The 19,291-nt window shown below is 36.1% G+C and overlaps 2 protein-coding genes across 3 annotated transcripts in view; one reads left to right on the top strand and one right to left on the bottom strand.

The window, feature by feature from the left end:
• The window catches only part of LOC134649610 (thioredoxin domain-containing protein), a 270,242-nt gene that overhangs the window by 199,229 nt on the left and 51,722 nt on the right, over positions 1-19,291 (bottom strand). The gene's annotated exons all lie outside the window — the stretch shown is intronic.
• LOC134649550 (fasciclin-1) overlaps positions 6,967-19,291 on the top strand; it is an 85,000-nt gene continuing 72,675 nt past the window's right edge. The window contains exon 1 of one of the 2 annotated variants that reach the window (XM_063504319.1): positions 6,967-7,350. In XM_063504319.1, the coding sequence (XP_063360389.1) occupies positions 7,249-7,350 (102 nt within the window). In that variant the 5' untranslated portion in view covers positions 6,967-7,248. The remainder of the gene's footprint in view (positions 7,351-19,291) is intronic. The other variant, XM_063504320.1, reaches the window with a different exon arrangement.

Raw genomic sequence — 19,291 nt, 5'->3', positions numbered from 1 at the left:
TATAAGGTAAGGTAATAATTACTTACAAAAAAGACTTAGATAGGTACTCTTTTCATGCTTACTTAGAGACCCTTATGCCTAACTATCAAAATACGTAAAACAAGATTAGACATTTGTGGTTAGATTTTGCAACAAACAACTTGGAATGTTCAAATTTCAAATGTATTGTCAACTGATGGCAATTGTGAAATCTCGGAAATTCCTTATCAGATAAACATTAATTATTGGATATCTTCAAAACGGAGTTAATAAGACTACCGGTGTCTTTGACAAATTAATTTAATTATTTCTCAGGAATAGACCTTTGAAATAACGGAGTTCAAAAAACACGGCGTAGTGTCGTTGAAAATAATGAAGGCATAAGGTGAAATCTTAAACTGTTGATAATCTCCTTACTTCTTTATATCAAATCTGCTGTTCTTGTTTTGAGTACTGAAGACCCAGTTTTTATACAAAACTAGTTTCTGAACAAAGATTCACTCTTGCTAAAACAACATTTTCATATTACTAATTTATTTTCCACGGTTATCGCTATCGCCAACCGCTACTCGGCGGGCTGTCTAGACGAACTTAGTCTTTCGCCTGTTTTAGGATAAAGGGCTTTCATATCTTGACAGAGCGAAACGGGCGGTTATTAAACATTATTCCTGTATAACCCGAGGTAATTATGAGACTAATGGATGTACATCCCGAAACTTAGTGGAAATAATTTATGACGTCGTAGATATCTCTACAGATTGTACTGAACTCAACTATAAGGTTGGGCTTCAGTGGTAGTTTGCCTCCGCCCCGGCGCTCTGTGGGGCAAGTTAGCGGCTACGTTCTATAACCTCTAGCCGCCCATACGTCAAACCTTGCCAAGCAAAATGAAATTTTATTTTGTCAACACAAAGTTCAAATTAGAATGGAACAGGAGACCTTTTTATAGGTCTCTGGGCGACTTGAGGATAAAGTGAAGACAGGGCGGAGGGTTATCGTAGCGGGTCTGTATAGGTAGTTTGTTCAAAGTTTTTTTATTTGGCTATTGTGACTAACAGTTACTTTAAAATATCGCTTGAGTTTGAACTTATCGCATCGCAATCTTGTTGAAGTATACGGCCCGATTTCTATTTTTATTTCTTGTTTTGAAACTGTTATCCAATGGCCCAATAAATGTCACATCCGACAGCTGACAGTTCAAATTCATAACAGTTTTAGAACCAATAATTAAAATCAGAATCGAACTGCTGTGCTATTGAATGAATTTATCGAAGGCATTTTAAGCAGTTTAATGCATATAGATTTAATTTTTTTCCAGTTTTCATGAATAGCTAGTATTGAACATGGAGTACGTGAGCTTACTTAAATTTAAAAGACTACGAGTTTCAACGAAAGATAAATTAATAAATAAATAATAAATAAATAAATATTATAGGACATTCTTACACAGATAGACTAAGTCCCACAGTAAGCTCAAGAAGGCTTGTGTTGTGGGACTCAGACAACGATATATATAATATACAAATACATTAAATACATAGAAAACAACCAAGACTCAGGAACAAATATCTGTGCTCATCACACAAATAAATGCCCTTACTGGGATTCGAATCCAGGACCGCGGCTTCAGATAAGCTATTTTATCATCAAAATCTAACGTAGTCTTATTATAATTCTCCAATCGTGCATAATGAGTCTAATGAGGCACAGGATCTATTGTTTGATCAATGGATTATTCGACAACTTCGCAGACGAAGGCCTTGGCGGTGTAATTCGACAGAATTAGCTCGCTTTTTGATCAATTATCCGGGAGCTTCGTTTAAGGGGTAGCCACACGGTCGCCAACAACGCTTCCGACCAACGTGAGCTCTTCGACCATGTAGACGGTGGTTTGCCATTGCACTTAATAAAGCCTCGTCCAAGGATAGAATGATTTTTGACCGTCAGAATTGGTTGATCACCGTGTAGCCATTCCCTTTAAATATGAGAATATCGTAAGTAAGTAATAATTTATTGTCAGATTGTGAATGCCAGTATACAGATACTAATATCACAATAGATTATTAAAGCAAGTGTCACAATCAACCGTCTTACGCTATACTAGGTATGTTTAAGCTGCACGATTTAAGGTAATTGCTAAACTTAACGACTTTAACTGTAGGTACATTCAACGCGTTGCCTGCGCACAATAAGATCATAGAAAAAAAAATTAAAAGTGCTGGTTAAAATAAATCAATAACCTAATATTTACGTAAGTAATATGTATATTGCACAGACACTAATTATCAGAAACGAAACTGCCGCGTAACATTTCAACTTTAGAAGAATAAGTATGTACCTAAATAATGTAATAAAAACTTATTGTAATCAATCCAGCTTCTTTTACCCACTAAATATATCGGCAAACATCACATAATATTCTGTGCATAAGTTCCAAGAAACTTATTTATTGGTCGCACGCTGTAACAACTTGGCTATCGCTGCCTTTTATGATAAAACTACGTCACCACTTCTTTTTACGGTTGGACTGTAGCAAAGGGGGGGCTGGGACTTAGAATTTTTTTGACAAAGTGGTGTCATTATGACACTATTTTTAAATGATTGTAATGTGTAGATCACGTCAAAATAAGCATCTTTTACTGGAAAAACTTTTCTCTAAAATAAAAAATGGCCGAGTTAGACGCCTCCAAAGATTGATGTTTTTAAAGGGAGCTGGGACTTAGAAAATTTTCATTGAGAGTGGTGTCATTATGACATATATTTTAAATGATTGTAATGTATAGAACACATCGAAATAAGCAACTTTTACTTGGAAAACTTTTTACTAAAACTGAAAATGGCGGAGATAGAGCTCAAGACAGGCCAGGCTTTTAAGGCAGGTCGGTGTAGGTACGACGACGAGCGAAGCGAGGAGGAGTGTTAGGTAGAACTGCGACCTTACAGCGCGCGAGCCGAGCGAGCGAAGCGAGCGTGCCGCGGCAGCGGCCGGCGAAGCGCCAGAACCGACTTTTTTATAATAATAAAATTTTACAAGTCCCAGCTCCCTTTAGAAACATCAATCTTTGGTCGCGTCTAACTCGGCCATTTTTTATTTTAGAGAAAAGTTTTTCCAATAAAAGATTATTATTTTGACGTGATCTATACATTACAATCATTTAAAAATAGTGTCATAATGATACCACTCTGTCAAAAAAAATTCTAAGTGCCAGCCCCCCCTTTCGTACAGTCTGACCCTTTTTACTGATAATAAATAAACAGTGTTTATCAGTAAAAAGTGGAATAACCACCTATTAACCATTATAACCACAATAAGGATAGTTATGTATTTTCTAGTAACATGCGCGATGAACTTATACAATTAGGTTACCTATCTTTTAGGAAACCGTTGTTGATTTCGATATTTTCTTATTAGGTGAGCGTTTTCCAAAAAAAGTGTACATTTCATTCATGTCTTCAAAATATTGACTTCTTGGGCTCATTTTACTCAGAATCTGGAAACGAAATTTTTGTCACATTTTTTTATGTATGAGGCGTGAATGTACAAATGATTCTGAGTAAAATGAGCCCAAGAAGTCAATATTTTGAACACATGAATGAAATGTACACTTTTTTGGAAAACGCTCAGGTACTAAATTCATAATCACTACATAGTATAAAATAAAGTCGCTTCCCGCTGTCTGTCTGTCCCTATCTATGCTTAGATCTTTAAAACTACGCAACGGATTTTGATGCGGATTTTTAATAGATAGAGTGATTCAAGAGGAAGGTTTATGTATAATTTGTTAACCCGTGCAAAGCCGGGGCGGATCGCTAGTACTTAAATAAGAACTTAATCTTATATTTTACTAAAGTCTATTTTTTTATTCGGTAGACTGAAATGACAGTTAATAGTATGAACATGAAATGTCATTTCATACTATTACCTGTCATTTCAGTTATAACTTTTTGGAAGTGTCGTAAAACCCGAGTCCCGTTTTCATTTTTCCTTCGTTAAAATAATAAATCTGAAAACAAACAGGTCGCCTTCAGACATCCCAGTAGCAATGAAATTACGCACGGAAACCGGTTAGCCGAGGTTACAGCACCATAATGGGTTATCTTGAGGGTTTTACTTTAAAAGTACTTGTATGTATTTTTTGAAGTGAAAACTTCGGCGCTGGGCACTTTTTGAGGTGGGGAAAAAATGATAAACTCGAGACAGCGTAAGGCGATCACGTGGCCGTAAGGGGCGTAAGGTGATCACGTGACCGTAATCCCCGTAAGGGCCACTCATAATTTACATATTGAGTATTTCGGTAACATAGTGAGGTGAGTTTTCACTTCTATCGGCACTCCCGGAGTGCAACCGTTGTTGTTTTTTTTACAGATACGAGTATACAATTGTGTAATAGATACTGCTAATTTTCAAATGTTCATGTAAAATGTAGATAGACTGCGTTACTTTTTTTTATAAATTTATTTAAACTTGATTGCACAGTAAAAAATATATAATTACAAAAAGCAGACTTAATTAGCAGGCTTAACAGATTTGTGTATTAGGTTTTGTTGTAATACTAATATAAGTAGTATGTAATATGTGTATTTGTGTTTAATAGTCTCCATATTTTACTCCGTGCGCTACCTGTTGACTTTTGTTTGAGTTCTACATTTCCTGCTACCCAAAGGTTGTCTGGAAGAGATCGCTTTTTAGCGATAAGACCGCCTGTTGTTACCTGGTTCTTTTTTTCCGTTAAAATTTCTTTGTAGTTTTACATGTATGTAAAACGTATAATTATTGGTGCAATAAAGAATATTTACTTACTTAATGGCACACGGCATTCTCTACGTGTCAACCTTTAGACAAAACAGCATAGTAGGTGTTGGTACTTAAGGTTAAGTAAGTAATTAAAATTATTTGAGCACAGATCGCTTGGAGACAAATATGAATAGGTACCTATCTGAATATAGTTTTATTAGGAAAAATGATATCATGAAAATCATAATATATTATTCCTAGCATTTGTGCCACAACACACTAGGAGATTTTTGTGCCTCTCGGGTAATTATGAATTGGTGTAAGCATTCGTTTGTACTAAAGCGACTGCCACTGACCTTCCAACCCATAGGGAAAATTTGGACTTATTAGGACAAAATCCTGTTTCCTCTCGAAAGAAAGAAGTGCATTTTATAAGTTGATCTAATGAATGGTCAGGATAATTAATAGTAAAACTTCATAGTTTATAGTCAAAGCAGCGGCATAATTTGCTATATAATACTGTTTTATACTGTAGTTCGTGAAATATTGCAACCTCTAGCCGAGCTCAATAGAACTGAAACCTCACTAAAGAGTAAAATAAAAATGAAAATGGAAAAATGGAAAAATGGAAAATGTTTATTTCGGAGAAAAGCAAAATTGTATGGAAAGTCACTATTTCTAATTGGATTGCGTTATGTAATACTCAATTATGCGACACTGAGTTAAAACTGAGAAAATAGGTTTCAAAGATAAAACATTATAAATTATAATTGGTTGTCGTATATTCATTATTTATGTTAAGAGTACAATTTTTACTCTAAAACCTTGGAAATACATAAAAATTATAAAAGTTGGGAAAATAATACAGTGCATATTAATGTTTTGAAGTTATTAACATAATTCCGTTTAATTATTTATTCCGTTTAACCATTTCGTATGATTCATTAAGTAAAATAAGGTTTATAGGGGGTTAATTCGGTAAATGAGTTGGGATACTAAACAATATCGGATTAAGTATCAAATTGTGTGCGAAACATTCCTTGTTGTGGTATAAAAAAATATATTGCGTAGGTATTGTGCAGTAGTAACTTTTATTTTCAACCCCTTATATAATAAGGCAACATAAAAGATTTCATAACATATAATAGGTATAAATATTGAGGTTTTGGCGCTTAAATCTATATTACATAACACAGTTCAATTCGATTGCCACTGATAGTAACAAAAGGGTAGAAAAAGTGAGAGAAAGTCAAAGATGCCACGCGGTAGGGAACAATGGGCAATAATCGGTTTCCGTCACGTCGCCGAGAGGCTGACGGCAGGTAAAAATACCGGCCAAGTGCGAGTCGGACTCGCGCACGGAGGGTTCCGCACCATCAACAAAAAATAGAGCAAAACAAGCAAAAAAACGGTCACCCATCTAAGTACTGACCCCGCCCGACGTTGCTTAACTTCGGTCAAAAATCACGTTTGTTGTATGGGAGCCCCACTTAAATTTTTATTTTATTCTGTTTTTAGTATTTGTGTTATAGCGGCAACAGAAATACATCATCTGTGAAAATTTCAACTGTCTAGCTATCACGGTTCGTGAGATACAGCCTGGTGACAGACGGACGGACGGACGGACGGACGGACAGCGGAGTCTTAGTAATAGGGTCCCGTTTTTACTCTTTGGGTACGGAACCCTAAAACAGGCGGCCTAGCCAAGGTGACAATCGCTATCGCTTCGCCATCGAATCGCTTTGTATCTCTCTATCTCTCTTCCATATTAGTGTGACAGTGACAGTTGCGTTTGGATCGCTACGGAGCGGATGCATAATGTGCCTACATTCAGCTGAAAAATATATTCCTTACCTACTCAGCAACGGTTCTTTGAAAAGTTTAATAAAGCTCTACAAACGCAGAAACGACGTATTTTGGTTTCATAATCGAAAAATATTAGTTTTTCACAGGATGCATAGGCAAATATTACTCAGATTTGTACAAATAAAGTTAAGATGATAAGTCATTCGAAATATACTAATATCATATACTTATAAATAGGGTAGAGATATTTGATTTCTTGAGTTTACCGTAAAATATAAAAAATGCATAATAATGTTGGATTTGGTATTGAGTACTTGTTTTAGACAGGAAAATTAGGACAGTTGTGAAAACGACCCACATTATGCGTTGGCAAAATACTAACTTGGCTCTAAGTATAACCATTAGCCATTGTCTGAGTCGTTTCCACAGTTAGAGCACTAATCTTCGACAATGAAGTGTACTACGCTCGGAGTGAGCCGGAGTGCCAATTTTGAACTCACAACGGCCACATTACGGTGACTGGAATGACCAGTCTGAGTATACACTAACCTAACGGACGAGTGGGAAGGAGGGGAGCGCGCCGGCTGCGGCAACCGCGTCAGTACCTCCCGCGCTATTCCGGCAGTTACTTACTGCGGCGCGTCCTTCGCGCGATCCACGCCTATGACATCGCGAGTGCTCGAGTTACAGTGAAGTTTCAAAGTGATCTGGATAACATAAACGTAAACATGGGACCTCTAGTGTTGTTCTTTGTGATGTTTGCGAGCGCCGTGGCCGACAGGAGAATGAGCATAGCCGAGAAACTTATGGAAGATGCGGACCTCTCGCAGGTAAGTTAGTTTGATTCGGGAACTTAAGGTTCGGCGAACTTTTTCAAGCGTTAAAAGGTTGTTTAGTTTTGCAATGAATGGAAGGAACTTGATCGAAAACTTTATGTGCCGATGCCAGTACGAGTAAGTTGTGTTAGTTCAGACTTCAAAATCTGATTGGAGGATGAGAAGTTAAAGTTTCCAATTAGGTAGGCTGGTGCTCCATTTGATAAGAGCAAGTTCTAGGTACCTTAGTTATCTAATTTTTTTGTTTGAATGCCTGATAATAAAAATACCAAATTAAAATAAATCTCTGAACTAAAATAAAAATATTTAAGGTGACTTTGAATCCGTAAATAGTTAGGACAAAAATGTGATTCTGTTATTGTAACTTTCTTTTATGAATGTAGTGTTTTTTATAAATGACGAACTGTGTGTAGGTAGTGAGTATTTTATTGTGGGCGAATGAACAATAAGTAATATATGTAATTTATGACAAACTTTATACCTAGGTAAATCTAGGTACTTACCTAATTTATTAACATGATTTATCAATTTTCTGTACCTGAGTCGTCCACTTTTTCATGTTTTTTTTTCGTTGTGTTTTTTTTATAAACAAGTTCAATACCGGACTCTCAATTATTCGATATTGATGCTCTTCAATTCCGGTATTGAAATTGTATCGTAAAAATCGGTCCTATATTCCGGTACCTATTTCGGGATTCCAGTATTCAGACCCATATTTAAAGATTGGATGCGTTGCGTTGCGATGTTTCTGAGGATACAAATTTCAGGGTCCAGATTTCGTAATTAATTGCATACGTTGCGTAGGTACACGGGATCAGTTTGTCCCTACCTTTGTATGGTCTTCGTCATAGCAGTTTTATTCCATGGAATAATGCTTCCCGAGAGTAAATGCGCTATCTACCTACTGTCAAAAATACCCAAATCATTATTATAGGTGTGCGTATAATATCTAAGTAAATATTCTTTATTGTGCACCATAAAGTTAATAAATACACAGAAAGCGAAATACAAGCTAAAGACTATACAGGGTGTCTCATTTAAATCGGTTAGTATGGAAAAGTATATAGTTTCATACTTTTTTTAAATGTAAGGTTTTTTTTAAATGTATGAATGCAGTTTTTCTTGTTATTAAAATCGATGACGTGGTTCCTAAGAACAGATCTTCGTATATCTTATAGTTTCAGACTTTCCCATACTGACCGATTTAAATGAGACATCCTGTAGAGCAGTAGTTGTAAAGTTCTCTCGATTTTTCCAAAGACATCGTATCACGATGTGACGACAATATGGTCGACTATAAAGTATGTACCTTTAAAAATTATGACCAAATGCCCTCAGCCTTGAAATCGTGGAACATACACAAGTAAACAAATCTTAGTTTTTTAACAAGTAACTTGTAACCTGCTGTGGGATAATGTAATTTAAAACAACCTACGCTCTTAATAAGTTCAAAAAGGCTTTTAAACTTCTACTTAATATCAAAATAAAGATATTATGTATAACTAATTAGCACGGCACTATTAAAATAAATTATATTTGGTGTAGGTACATACATTAGTATTTAGTAGGCCGTCTGATGCAGATTGCAGGCCAATTCAAACTTTTTTTTGTGACATCAAACGATAACAGTCGCGCGTGAATCTCGCTCTTACTTGTCCGTACATATACAAGCGCGAGCGAGACGCACGGGCGACATACATCTCTTCTCTTCTTTCTCGCGTTATCCCGCCATTTTGCCTCGTCTACAACTAATCCCAAGAATTGACGTAGGCTCTACTTTTTCCGAAATCGACTGCCGTCTGACCTTCCAACCCAACCCTGTGGGGAAACTGAACTAAATTGGGATTTGTCGGGTTTCCTCACGATGTTTTCCTTCACCGACGGGCGACATACGTACATCATTTAGGTATTATTTTGATGAACTTTCACAATGTAGGTAAGTTGTAATTGATTGGCCTCATGGTCACATTTCTTTTATCGGCACGGATATTGGAAAATATTATGACAGCCGAGTTTACTTTCATCTTGTCACTGATAGCAATTAACATGTAGGTACATCTTGTAACTATGCATGTTATTGTATGTAGTAAAGCGATAAACGGGGAAAGAACAATATTATTGTCAAATTGATCTAGTGATCATTTGGTAAAGACAGGAAAAGGTTAAGGGTTAATAGTTTTCTAAATTGCGGGCATTTTTCTCTGTCACTCTTATTACGCCATAATTAGAGTAAAATAAATAAAAATAAAATAAAATAAATAAATATTATAGGACATTATTACACAAATTGACTAAGCCCCACGGTAAGCTCAAGAAAGCTTGTGTTGTGGGTACTCAGACAACGATATATATAATATACAAATACTTAAATACATAGAAAACAACCATGACTCAAAGAAAAAGAAGAGAAAGTAAAAGAGAAAGATCCCCGCAATTTGCGAATTTCGGTTTTCGCAGTAGCCCCTCTGATCTTTTAGGTGGCGTCAATCAGTGTCTGTGGTTTGGATAAAGCATTTCACTATTATGCATCAGCAATTTTCTGTGTCTATGTTGTTTTTTAATAAAGACAAAATGGACGCAGCTCAAATATTTGGGCAATTAGAGTCTAGTCTGTTGTCGCTGCCGGGCTATGTATGAATTTCCACACACACACATGCATTTGCTTGACTGCATATGTGCACATTGCGATAATAAAGAGAAATGGGCTTGGGTACCTACTTATAGGTACGTTGTGCTTACAACACACTTTAAAAAATAATATCTGGGTGACTGAGCTTCGCTCGGAAAACATATAAAAATTCGAAAATGCGCGTTTTCCCAGAGATAAGACCTAGCTAGATCGATTTTTGGCCCCCGAAAACCCCCATATAGCAAATTTCATCGAAATCGTTAGAGCCGTTTCCGAGATCCCCGAAATATATATATAAATAAATAAATAAACAAGAATTGCTCGTTTAAAGGTATTAGATATTTCGTTTGAGATACCTTAAGTACCTATAAAAGAAAGGTTAAAATAGGAAAGATTTAACACACCAAAGATTAAACCGATGACTAACGCCGATTGTTAATTAATCGTGTTAGAGAAAGTGTCATATTAATTAAATATACAGAGTTTGTATAAAATTACACAATCCGGCAGCTGCATACAATTTGCAATGATTTGTAACCGACCATCTGGCTCCTGGTGTTTAAGTCGTGACTCACCGTCACCGCGAAATGAAACTGTATAACATCATACATGTGTATATAACTTATACATATGTGTATACAACTTATACACACATTTTCCTTTTGAGTCTACTACAGTATCTCGCCCTAAAGTTAAACATAAATACAGATCTTTCGGTCTTTATCTCTCGTCAGTGTGGTAGGTCACAGTAAGTACGGTACGACGGGTTTCTATAGTGCGAACAATAAATTGAGTGTGCGAACTGAAAAAAATAGAAATAATTGCGTGCAAACAGTTGAACGTAATTTTCAAAATATTTCAGTTAGAAAGAAGGTATACATAAAGCGTCGTTTTCATGATATCTAAAATGTTTACAAAATATTAGGTACTGTTGAAACCTATTACGTACGTATACCTACATGTTTTTGTTGGATTATCGATGTTCTAACGTTCGCACAGTATGTGTTATAACAGAAATAAATCGACATAAAGAACGAGACGTCTGTAAAACATAATTTAGATCAGTCGCGCCACCCACTATTTGTCATACACGGCACCGCACTTAATCCCAATTCCCATCTTTAGGTCGGTCATTTGCATTCTGATGATAACACATTCACCCAGAGAGGTTAGTCCCAAGATTATCTAAGTTAACCTAGTGACTGAAGTGCAAATTGTGACAAGTCGTTAAGAGGGTACATGCCAAACACATGCTCTCTATAGATAGATAGTAAGAGAACACAGTGAATTTACACATTCTGAAAGTTTTGCAATTAAATCTGAAGGAAAATATTTTTAATTTATGTGGACGTTTATGCAGCTTCTAAGTTGAATAATATTTTTACTTCTACATCTGCATGCAAACTTATTTACATCCTGGAAAGTCGTAGATTATAGGCTTCGCATTGCTATGAGACAAGGGAAACCTTAAATACTTTAGACATTTGGCTTAGAAATGAAATTAAAAATGAATGTAGAGATGGCATGTATACAAGACAACGATAGAACAATACTATGTAGAGATTTCACATTTTTTTCAATAAGTTAATACTAAATACAATACTAAGTATGTAATATTTCTTAAATATAAAATTCGTCATCTTAAAATCCCGTACGTTTTAACAGGAAGCAAAAGGGTAACTGTGGGTAATTTGAAAGAAAGTATCCAAAGAAGGAAAGGAAGGGAGGAAGGTCATGAGCTCTTTTCGTTCTTTTAACAAGCTCAAGCATTTTTTGCCCATAAAAATTCGCTTGATAAATACACTTTTGTAGAATAAAAGAGATTATGGATTATAAATATATAAAATGATTTATTTCAGACTTTTTGTCCATAGAACAATTATGCTTAATGTGTGTTATGGATCCATCCGGAGAATATATTTTGTGATGAAACTAAGAATTTACGGTTACCGGACTTATTCCATGACTTGTGCTACATGGCATTGCTTCTTGCCAAAATTCAAGATTCTAGGTCAAGTAACGGAGCATAATCTTTAGATTGCGTTGACTTAAAAGTTTGATGTTTGCGCTTTTTTAAGGGGTAGCAGACTTGAGTATTTAATAATTTCAACATGGCGCGTTCCTGATGAGAAAAAGGGCTTTAACACACGTACACACGAACAACAAAGTGATCCTATAAGAGTTCCGTTTTTGCCGATCGAGTTACGGAACCCTAAAAAGTATAACGCTGCTGTGAACTTAAACAATTCCGTTAAAGCAGAAACAAATTCCAGTAATTTGATAGCTGTCTGATACAGCTAACTTTTATTTTTATACAATATTTCCTACTATGAAATTGGAATATTCTAAATCGAAATCCGAATACTAGTCGAGTTATCAACGCTTGTCAAAGCCGCTTGTCCGCTACCCTCGAGCGGTATCACATGTCAAGCAACAAAGCAATTCCACATCAGCTAACATCCATAAGTCAACAAATTAGAAATTGAGATGTGATCGGTAGGTACCGCGTCAAAACGCGTCTTTGTCCACGTTGATTACAGTTTCACTTAATCGAGCATCTGGAGGGCTGCAGCTGTCTGTTACGTGGGTCAAATTAATCTCGAACTCGAGAGCCCTGGCTCTTGAGAGTACTACTAAGCTCTCTCCGATGAAACGTCTGGTTTGATATCGACTGGACACGTTGAACGTAACAGTAGCAATAGGGATGATAACACAATATTTATGTTGACTTTTACAATACAATCTTGAAATGAGTAATTTATAACAGTTAATTGGACACTAAAAAAATACACAGAAATTTAAAAAAAACCGGCCAAGTGCGAGTCGGACTCGCGTTCCAAGGGTTCCGTACATTAAGTCCGACTCACGCTTGACTGCACATTTCTAAAAGGTTTTCCTGTCATCTATAGGTAAAGAACTATTTTGTGTATTTCTAATAAAACTTGTCATCTAGTAAATTGTTCTACTATCTAAGAGACAAATCTTTTTATATTCTATTTTTCTTTGGAAACTTCACAAATCCTTTGGCGTAAAATCAAATCGACTTGGCGGGGGTACTGCCTTGCCCCCAGATTAAGACCTTTAAACCCACTTATAGTCATAGGTACATAATAAGTGTACTTATTTGCGACTTAAAAAACAAAAGGAGGTTATTAATTCGACTGTACGTTTTATACTAAAAAAGTTCATACGAGCATTTTAACTTCTTATTAAAAGTTCAGCACTAACTATAAAACAAAAGAAGAACTGAAGTCGCTGTAGGCCTTGGTTACATAATTGAACGCAGCGTCTCAAACGGTTGCGTCCGTTTATGTTGGTTAACTTGCGGTGTGGTCCAACTTTATTACAAACTTTTCTTATTCAGATGAGAATGCCGGTTCTATTTAGCGGTCTTTGTATATATTTTATCTTTACCATCATACCAATTTACGTTAAATACTTACTAATAAATTAAAAATTTATAAAAAAAACCTTGGAATATATAGCTGGTCAACCAAATCTTGTCAGTAAAAAGAGGCGCGAAATTCAAATTCTCTATGGGACGATATCCCTTCGCTTCGCGCCTATATTTTTCAAATTAATCTGCCGCCTTTTTCTACTATCAAGATCTGGTTGACCAAGTATATATTATTCTATATTCTGAAGAGTAATACGATAGTAGCGATCTACTTCCAAAACACACGATTGTGGACACTAATATTTTGTACTTCCGCATTTGTCAAAAATACAGGGTGTAATCTAAAACGTGATACAAGTAATCAAACTGTAACCTCCCACTACCTACTTACTTACTTACTTAACTAACCATAATATAAACACCCTCTTTAGATTTACCCCTTTAGAATATGGCCATGTGATTTAGTCGTGATCGTCTAGTCTAGCGTTAGGACCCCTCGAAGTGAACCGCAGTACCCTAAGTTCTTTAATGAGTATCAGCTAAATTTTGGACTCTGATTTTATTTACAATTACCTGGACTTTAGGATAAATATTTTAAGATATTGGAAGCACATTTATTATGACGCTAACGAGTAACTTACTAGAATAATTTATTAAAATACAGAAATAGTACCAAGAGTTACCAGAATTTATTATTGTAATGTAAATGGAGTTATATTTTACTTGAAGTGATATTATTTAGGTAAATGCAGCATACATGATAGTATGAATATAAAAGAAATATATTTGGTAAAATGAGTTTAAAAATGGGGTTGGTAAAAACCTGCTACAATCTATTAAGCCTCCGGGATAACATATGAGTAGCACTCCTGGGGTAAGCCCATTTACACCCTAGCATTTAATATTATTATCTACCAACTTCTATTCGAAATATGCTACCCATACGCTCGATGCAGGATTGGGGGCTCCTAGTCCAATCAGCAAGGTCAATTGGAACTCCTACCCTACTCTTTAGCCAGACGGGCTATGACCAACACTTCGGAACCTATGCGTACCTAGATGGCTATGGAAAGAAGTGTCAAAGTATCCATCAGTCATCAAAATTACTATTCTTTTTTATTTCAAAAACTAGGGATGCGAATCCCATTTCCATTCCCCAGAACTAAAATATAAACTGTATTTCTAGTTTTTTAGAAGTATGAACGAAGTACTAAGTTTATTTGTTAAACTATATACTAAATTTTATGAGACTGAAATATCAAGATGAGCATTATTTCACTCAAATTATCCTTTGGATTACTCTTGCCTGCCAAAGGTTCCCTAAAACAGCTAGTCGTCGATTTTCTATCTCCGAATAGACTGTGTTCCTAATCCCAACTTGATATTTAAGATTTTATTTTGTAGGTAAATACCTTAGAAACATGATTGTAATACTCAGTACCTCGTCTTTACACCAGAAAACCAGAATTTCATAAATAAAAATAGAGATAAGATTTTACATTAATTATTTTCCCCAAGTAAATTAAAATATTGGAAGATTTAAGCAATTGAAACCCTATACCTATTTACGCACAATTTTAGTATAGCGAGACCGTAGTTGAAGTTCTTTAAAAGGAGAAATATATCAATTTTACAGACCAAGACTAAAATGAACCCTAAATTCCGAATAATTGTGTGTGAATTTACCCTAAACCTACCCTTAGTCCCTACTCTAGTATAACCAAAGCACAGTTCGTACTTACCATCGACCTGGTACTTTGGAATATACGCAAGTGTATCCCTACTAAGAAGCTGTAGGAGTTCGGCGAGCGATTCCGAGAATGCAACCTAACAGCTCGTGGGCTTGTCTCCCCCCATGGCGGGTTGCACAGAGGCAGGGTGGCAACATGGGTAAGACAGGTCCCTATTATGTATATAAGTGGTATAAATAAATATATTTAATATACGAAGCCTCCAAATACTGTAGATTTCAAATGGGCCCAGATTACTCCGGATGGTGCGCATGTGACACCCCCACTATTCATCTAACAGCTGGACATTGGAGAGCTAAGGAGGGAGACGTTTTTCACCTTCTATGTTGGTAAAGAGAAGGTGCCAAGATAACCCTCATCTTGGAGCAAAAAGACTCCTAGACAGCTCATATTTAACACCGCAAGGGGTGAGCGGTCCAGCCGGACAAACAGTCAGTCCAAACAATGATCTGGTTCTAAACTATATAGCAAAAGACCCCATAGTAAAACACTAAAATAACTAGGTTCATTTTTACGAACCAAACTACTCACAAAATCAAACTAACTAAACACAGAAGTGAAATTCCCTTAAACACCACTATCTAAGTTCAGTTTTATGACGATATTGTCCCCATAAAACCAAACACAGACACGCTCTCCAAGTCCCTGTTATGCAACGATATTGTCCCTGCATAACGTGACGGCACTTAGAAAACCACAGTGTAGAAAACTTCACTATAACTACACAAAGCAGCAAAGAATCCCCGCAATAGCCTGAGTTTAGTTTTACGACGATATTGTCCCCGTAAAACTAAACACAGACACGCTCTCCAAGTCCCTGTTATGCAACGATATTGTCCCTGCATAACGTGGCGGCACTTAGAAAAACACTGCATAGGAAACTTCACTATATTTAAATCCCGTACTCGGTAACAAAGAATCTCCACAAAAGTCTAAGATCAGCTTTACGACGATATTGTCCCCGCAAAACCAAACACAGACACCATTTCCACGTTTAAATTCACCAGGATAATTCCAAGCGAAAACAAACATAGTAACAGTTGTAGAGGAACTTTGCTTACCGAATATTAAACGCCCGAGAACCAGAGTCACTGCTAGTCCGATGGTTGAAGAATGAATGCCCCTCCGGCGGCGCGCACCGGCCTTTTATACCCTCTACTGGAGACTGGATACATATTGGGGACGTATTGGATACAAGAGACTTATTGGAGACACATTGGATACATAATGGATACTGGAGACCTAATTGGGACATATTGGATACATACTGGATACATAATGGATACTGGAGACCTAATGGGGACATATTGGATACATAATGGATACATAGTAGCGACTGGGGACGAGAAACAAGCGATTTATGCTAACCAAAAGTACCAGGATACCAGAACTGAGGAAGAGGTCATTTGCCCCGTACATATTAGCGTTATGCAACCTACGACCGGTGACTTATTAAGACAAACGTTTACCAAAAGTACCAGGCTACCATAACCGAGGAAGAGGTCAAAAGTCGTAAAGTTCGATGCTACCAAGATCTATCCCTTTCACGCTTGCGTCTTAGAGAAAGACGGAGATCTTAGGCGTTTTGGACTGTTTGTATTAACTCTGTACTAGGAGTTCAGACTTCAATACGACCGAACGTCACGCTGTCAATGTCACTGTCATTCTAATGCCAAAAGTTCACATATTTGGGTTAGTTTCAACTTGTAATGGTTATTTTACGCAAGTTATTAATCTAAATAGCAAAAAATTTATAGTGGGTTATATATTTAATGAAACCACAAGTGGTAAAATATGAAAACGTGTGCTTCAAATTGTAATTGTTACACTATTCATTGGAATCATGTATGAAATACGCGACTGAAAGGGATTTTAGTATTCAAGGTATTTCTTTCTAGTTTGTGTGTTTTGTAATGAACAAATTAGGTTAATACTAGGTATTTAATAGGCATACGACCAGTCACAAAACCTGAATCTTTTCATGATTTTGAACAACTTTTACTATGGGGTCAACTTTGTAAATTAACAATAAAAAAAATCTTTGCCATACATTTTTGTCTACCTCTCCTTGACTATTTCTATGGAACAGCTCAATTTTTTTTTAATATTACAAAATTGACCCCATAGTAAAAGTTGTTCAAAATCATGAAAAAATTCAGGTTTGATTATCTTGTATCACCTTTTAGATTACACCCTGTATATAAGTACCTACATATATTAGTTACATAACTGGTGAAAATGTATGTATACGTAAAAATATACCTACTTCTTCATTTCGTCTTCAAATGAGTCATTCATTTGAACATGGAACAAAAAATAAGCAAAAATAAGACAATCATCCGCTACATTACAAAGATGAGCGAGGGTTAAAAAGGGAAACACAGCGTCGGCGTAATAGCAGGCGTTCTAGATACTTACACTCGACGGTGCATGGCGTGGTAATGGGTCAGAAGAAATGTGGACATTAACGGCACCCAGCATTTCTACTCCAGAGACCATGATGGCTCTCATTTAATTTAAAGCGATGAAATGAAAACGTTGTGAACGAGTTTAATGTACGGTTGCTAAACTTTGCCGCAAATTGTTTATATTTTGGTTGCTTAGAACAATTGAAGGGATGTTTACAAAAACAACATAACTGACTACACTGGTTGACACCTGAAACGATTAACAATGTTCTCAAAAAAGTATCAACCGCTCTAAGCAGTTATGTTGTTTTTGTAAACATCCCTTCAATTAATGTAATCCAAAGTTGGGTTTTAAATGAGCGAACATTATCAAGAATTTAAGACATTTAAGTATAATTTTAGCATTCAAAAGAATTATCTGTGGACGATGGAGTAAATGTTAAAATTATAAATTCTTGGACCACGCTTGTTGGTCTCGTCTTACTCACTTCCTCTTAGAGGTAATTATTGTGGACAACGGATCCCTTCGTCGATCAACGGGCAGTTAAATTTCATTTGAGCTTCCTTTGTAGAGGTTGCGACTTATGATGAATATAAGGTTACCTAAGAGGAACTCATGAGGGTTCCGATCTAATAAAATAATGTGGACGCATCAACATCACTTTAACATGAACCAATAAAACCCGGGCTCAAATGTCGCTTGTAGTGGAGTAATATTCTATGGAAAACCTTTCGAGATTATATATACTTATTAACGAATATCTTATTTATTTTTTTACAAGCAGAAACGTCTGCGACCGATGTTATTAAGCTTAGAATAAATTTAAAAGTGGAAAAATTACTGTCTTGGGTGAGACTTGAACTCACGGCCTCTGGATCGATATTCCAGCGCTCTGCCATCTGAGCCACCAAGACCTCATCCATAGCCAGCAAATCTTTCCACCATATTATGGGTCTAGGGGACCCTTAGCGATATCTTATCTTAGCGAATATCTTATTATACGTTTATTTATATCGGCTACGCACATAAGTTGACGTAATATGAACATGTATTTATAGTCCAAAATAGGTTATTCACGTGTGGAGAAGAGGATTAAGAATGTCTATAAATTTCATATATGTTGTCCACGCGCTTGCCAAAAATTGTTTTAGGAAAAAAATTGCGTGTATCAACAACAGCATTACAATGGCACGTTACCCGTCAGAGTAAAAGTATTTTAATAAATTTTGCTCGGCCCAGATATGCGCATAAACAGTTCTTTGCGCGGAATGACAGACATAAAGGGCAGGGGATGATCTAAATGGATTGGCTCAAAAAGATAAAAAGCAGCCAAGTGCGATTCGGACTCGCCCATGAAGGGTTCCGTATTTAGGGGATTTATGACGTATTGAAAAAAATACTTACTAGATCTCGTTCAAACCAATTTTCGGTGGAAGTTTGCATGGTAATGTACACATTATTTTTTTTTTTAGTTTTATCATTCTCTTATTTTAGAAGTTACAGGGGGGGGGGGGGACACACATTTTATTTTGTCTCTCGCGAAAACTATTCAGTTTAGAAAAAAATGATATTAGAAACCTCAATATCATTTTTGAAGACCTATCCATCTAGATACCCCACACGTATGGGTTTGATGAAAAAAAAAATTTGAGTTTCAGTTCTAAGTATGGGGAACCCCCAAAATTTATTGTTTTTTTTTTTCTATTTTTGTATGAAAATCTTAATGCGGTTCACAGAATACATCTACTT

The sequence above is a fragment of the Cydia amplana genome, chromosome 7, assembly GCF_948474715.1.
Source record: "Cydia amplana chromosome 7, ilCydAmpl1.1, whole genome shotgun sequence".
Taxonomy (NCBI): domain Eukaryota; kingdom Metazoa; phylum Arthropoda; class Insecta; order Lepidoptera; family Tortricidae; genus Cydia; species Cydia amplana.
Note: the sequence above shows the minus strand (reverse complement) of the source record. Positions and strands in the feature narration are given on the sequence as shown.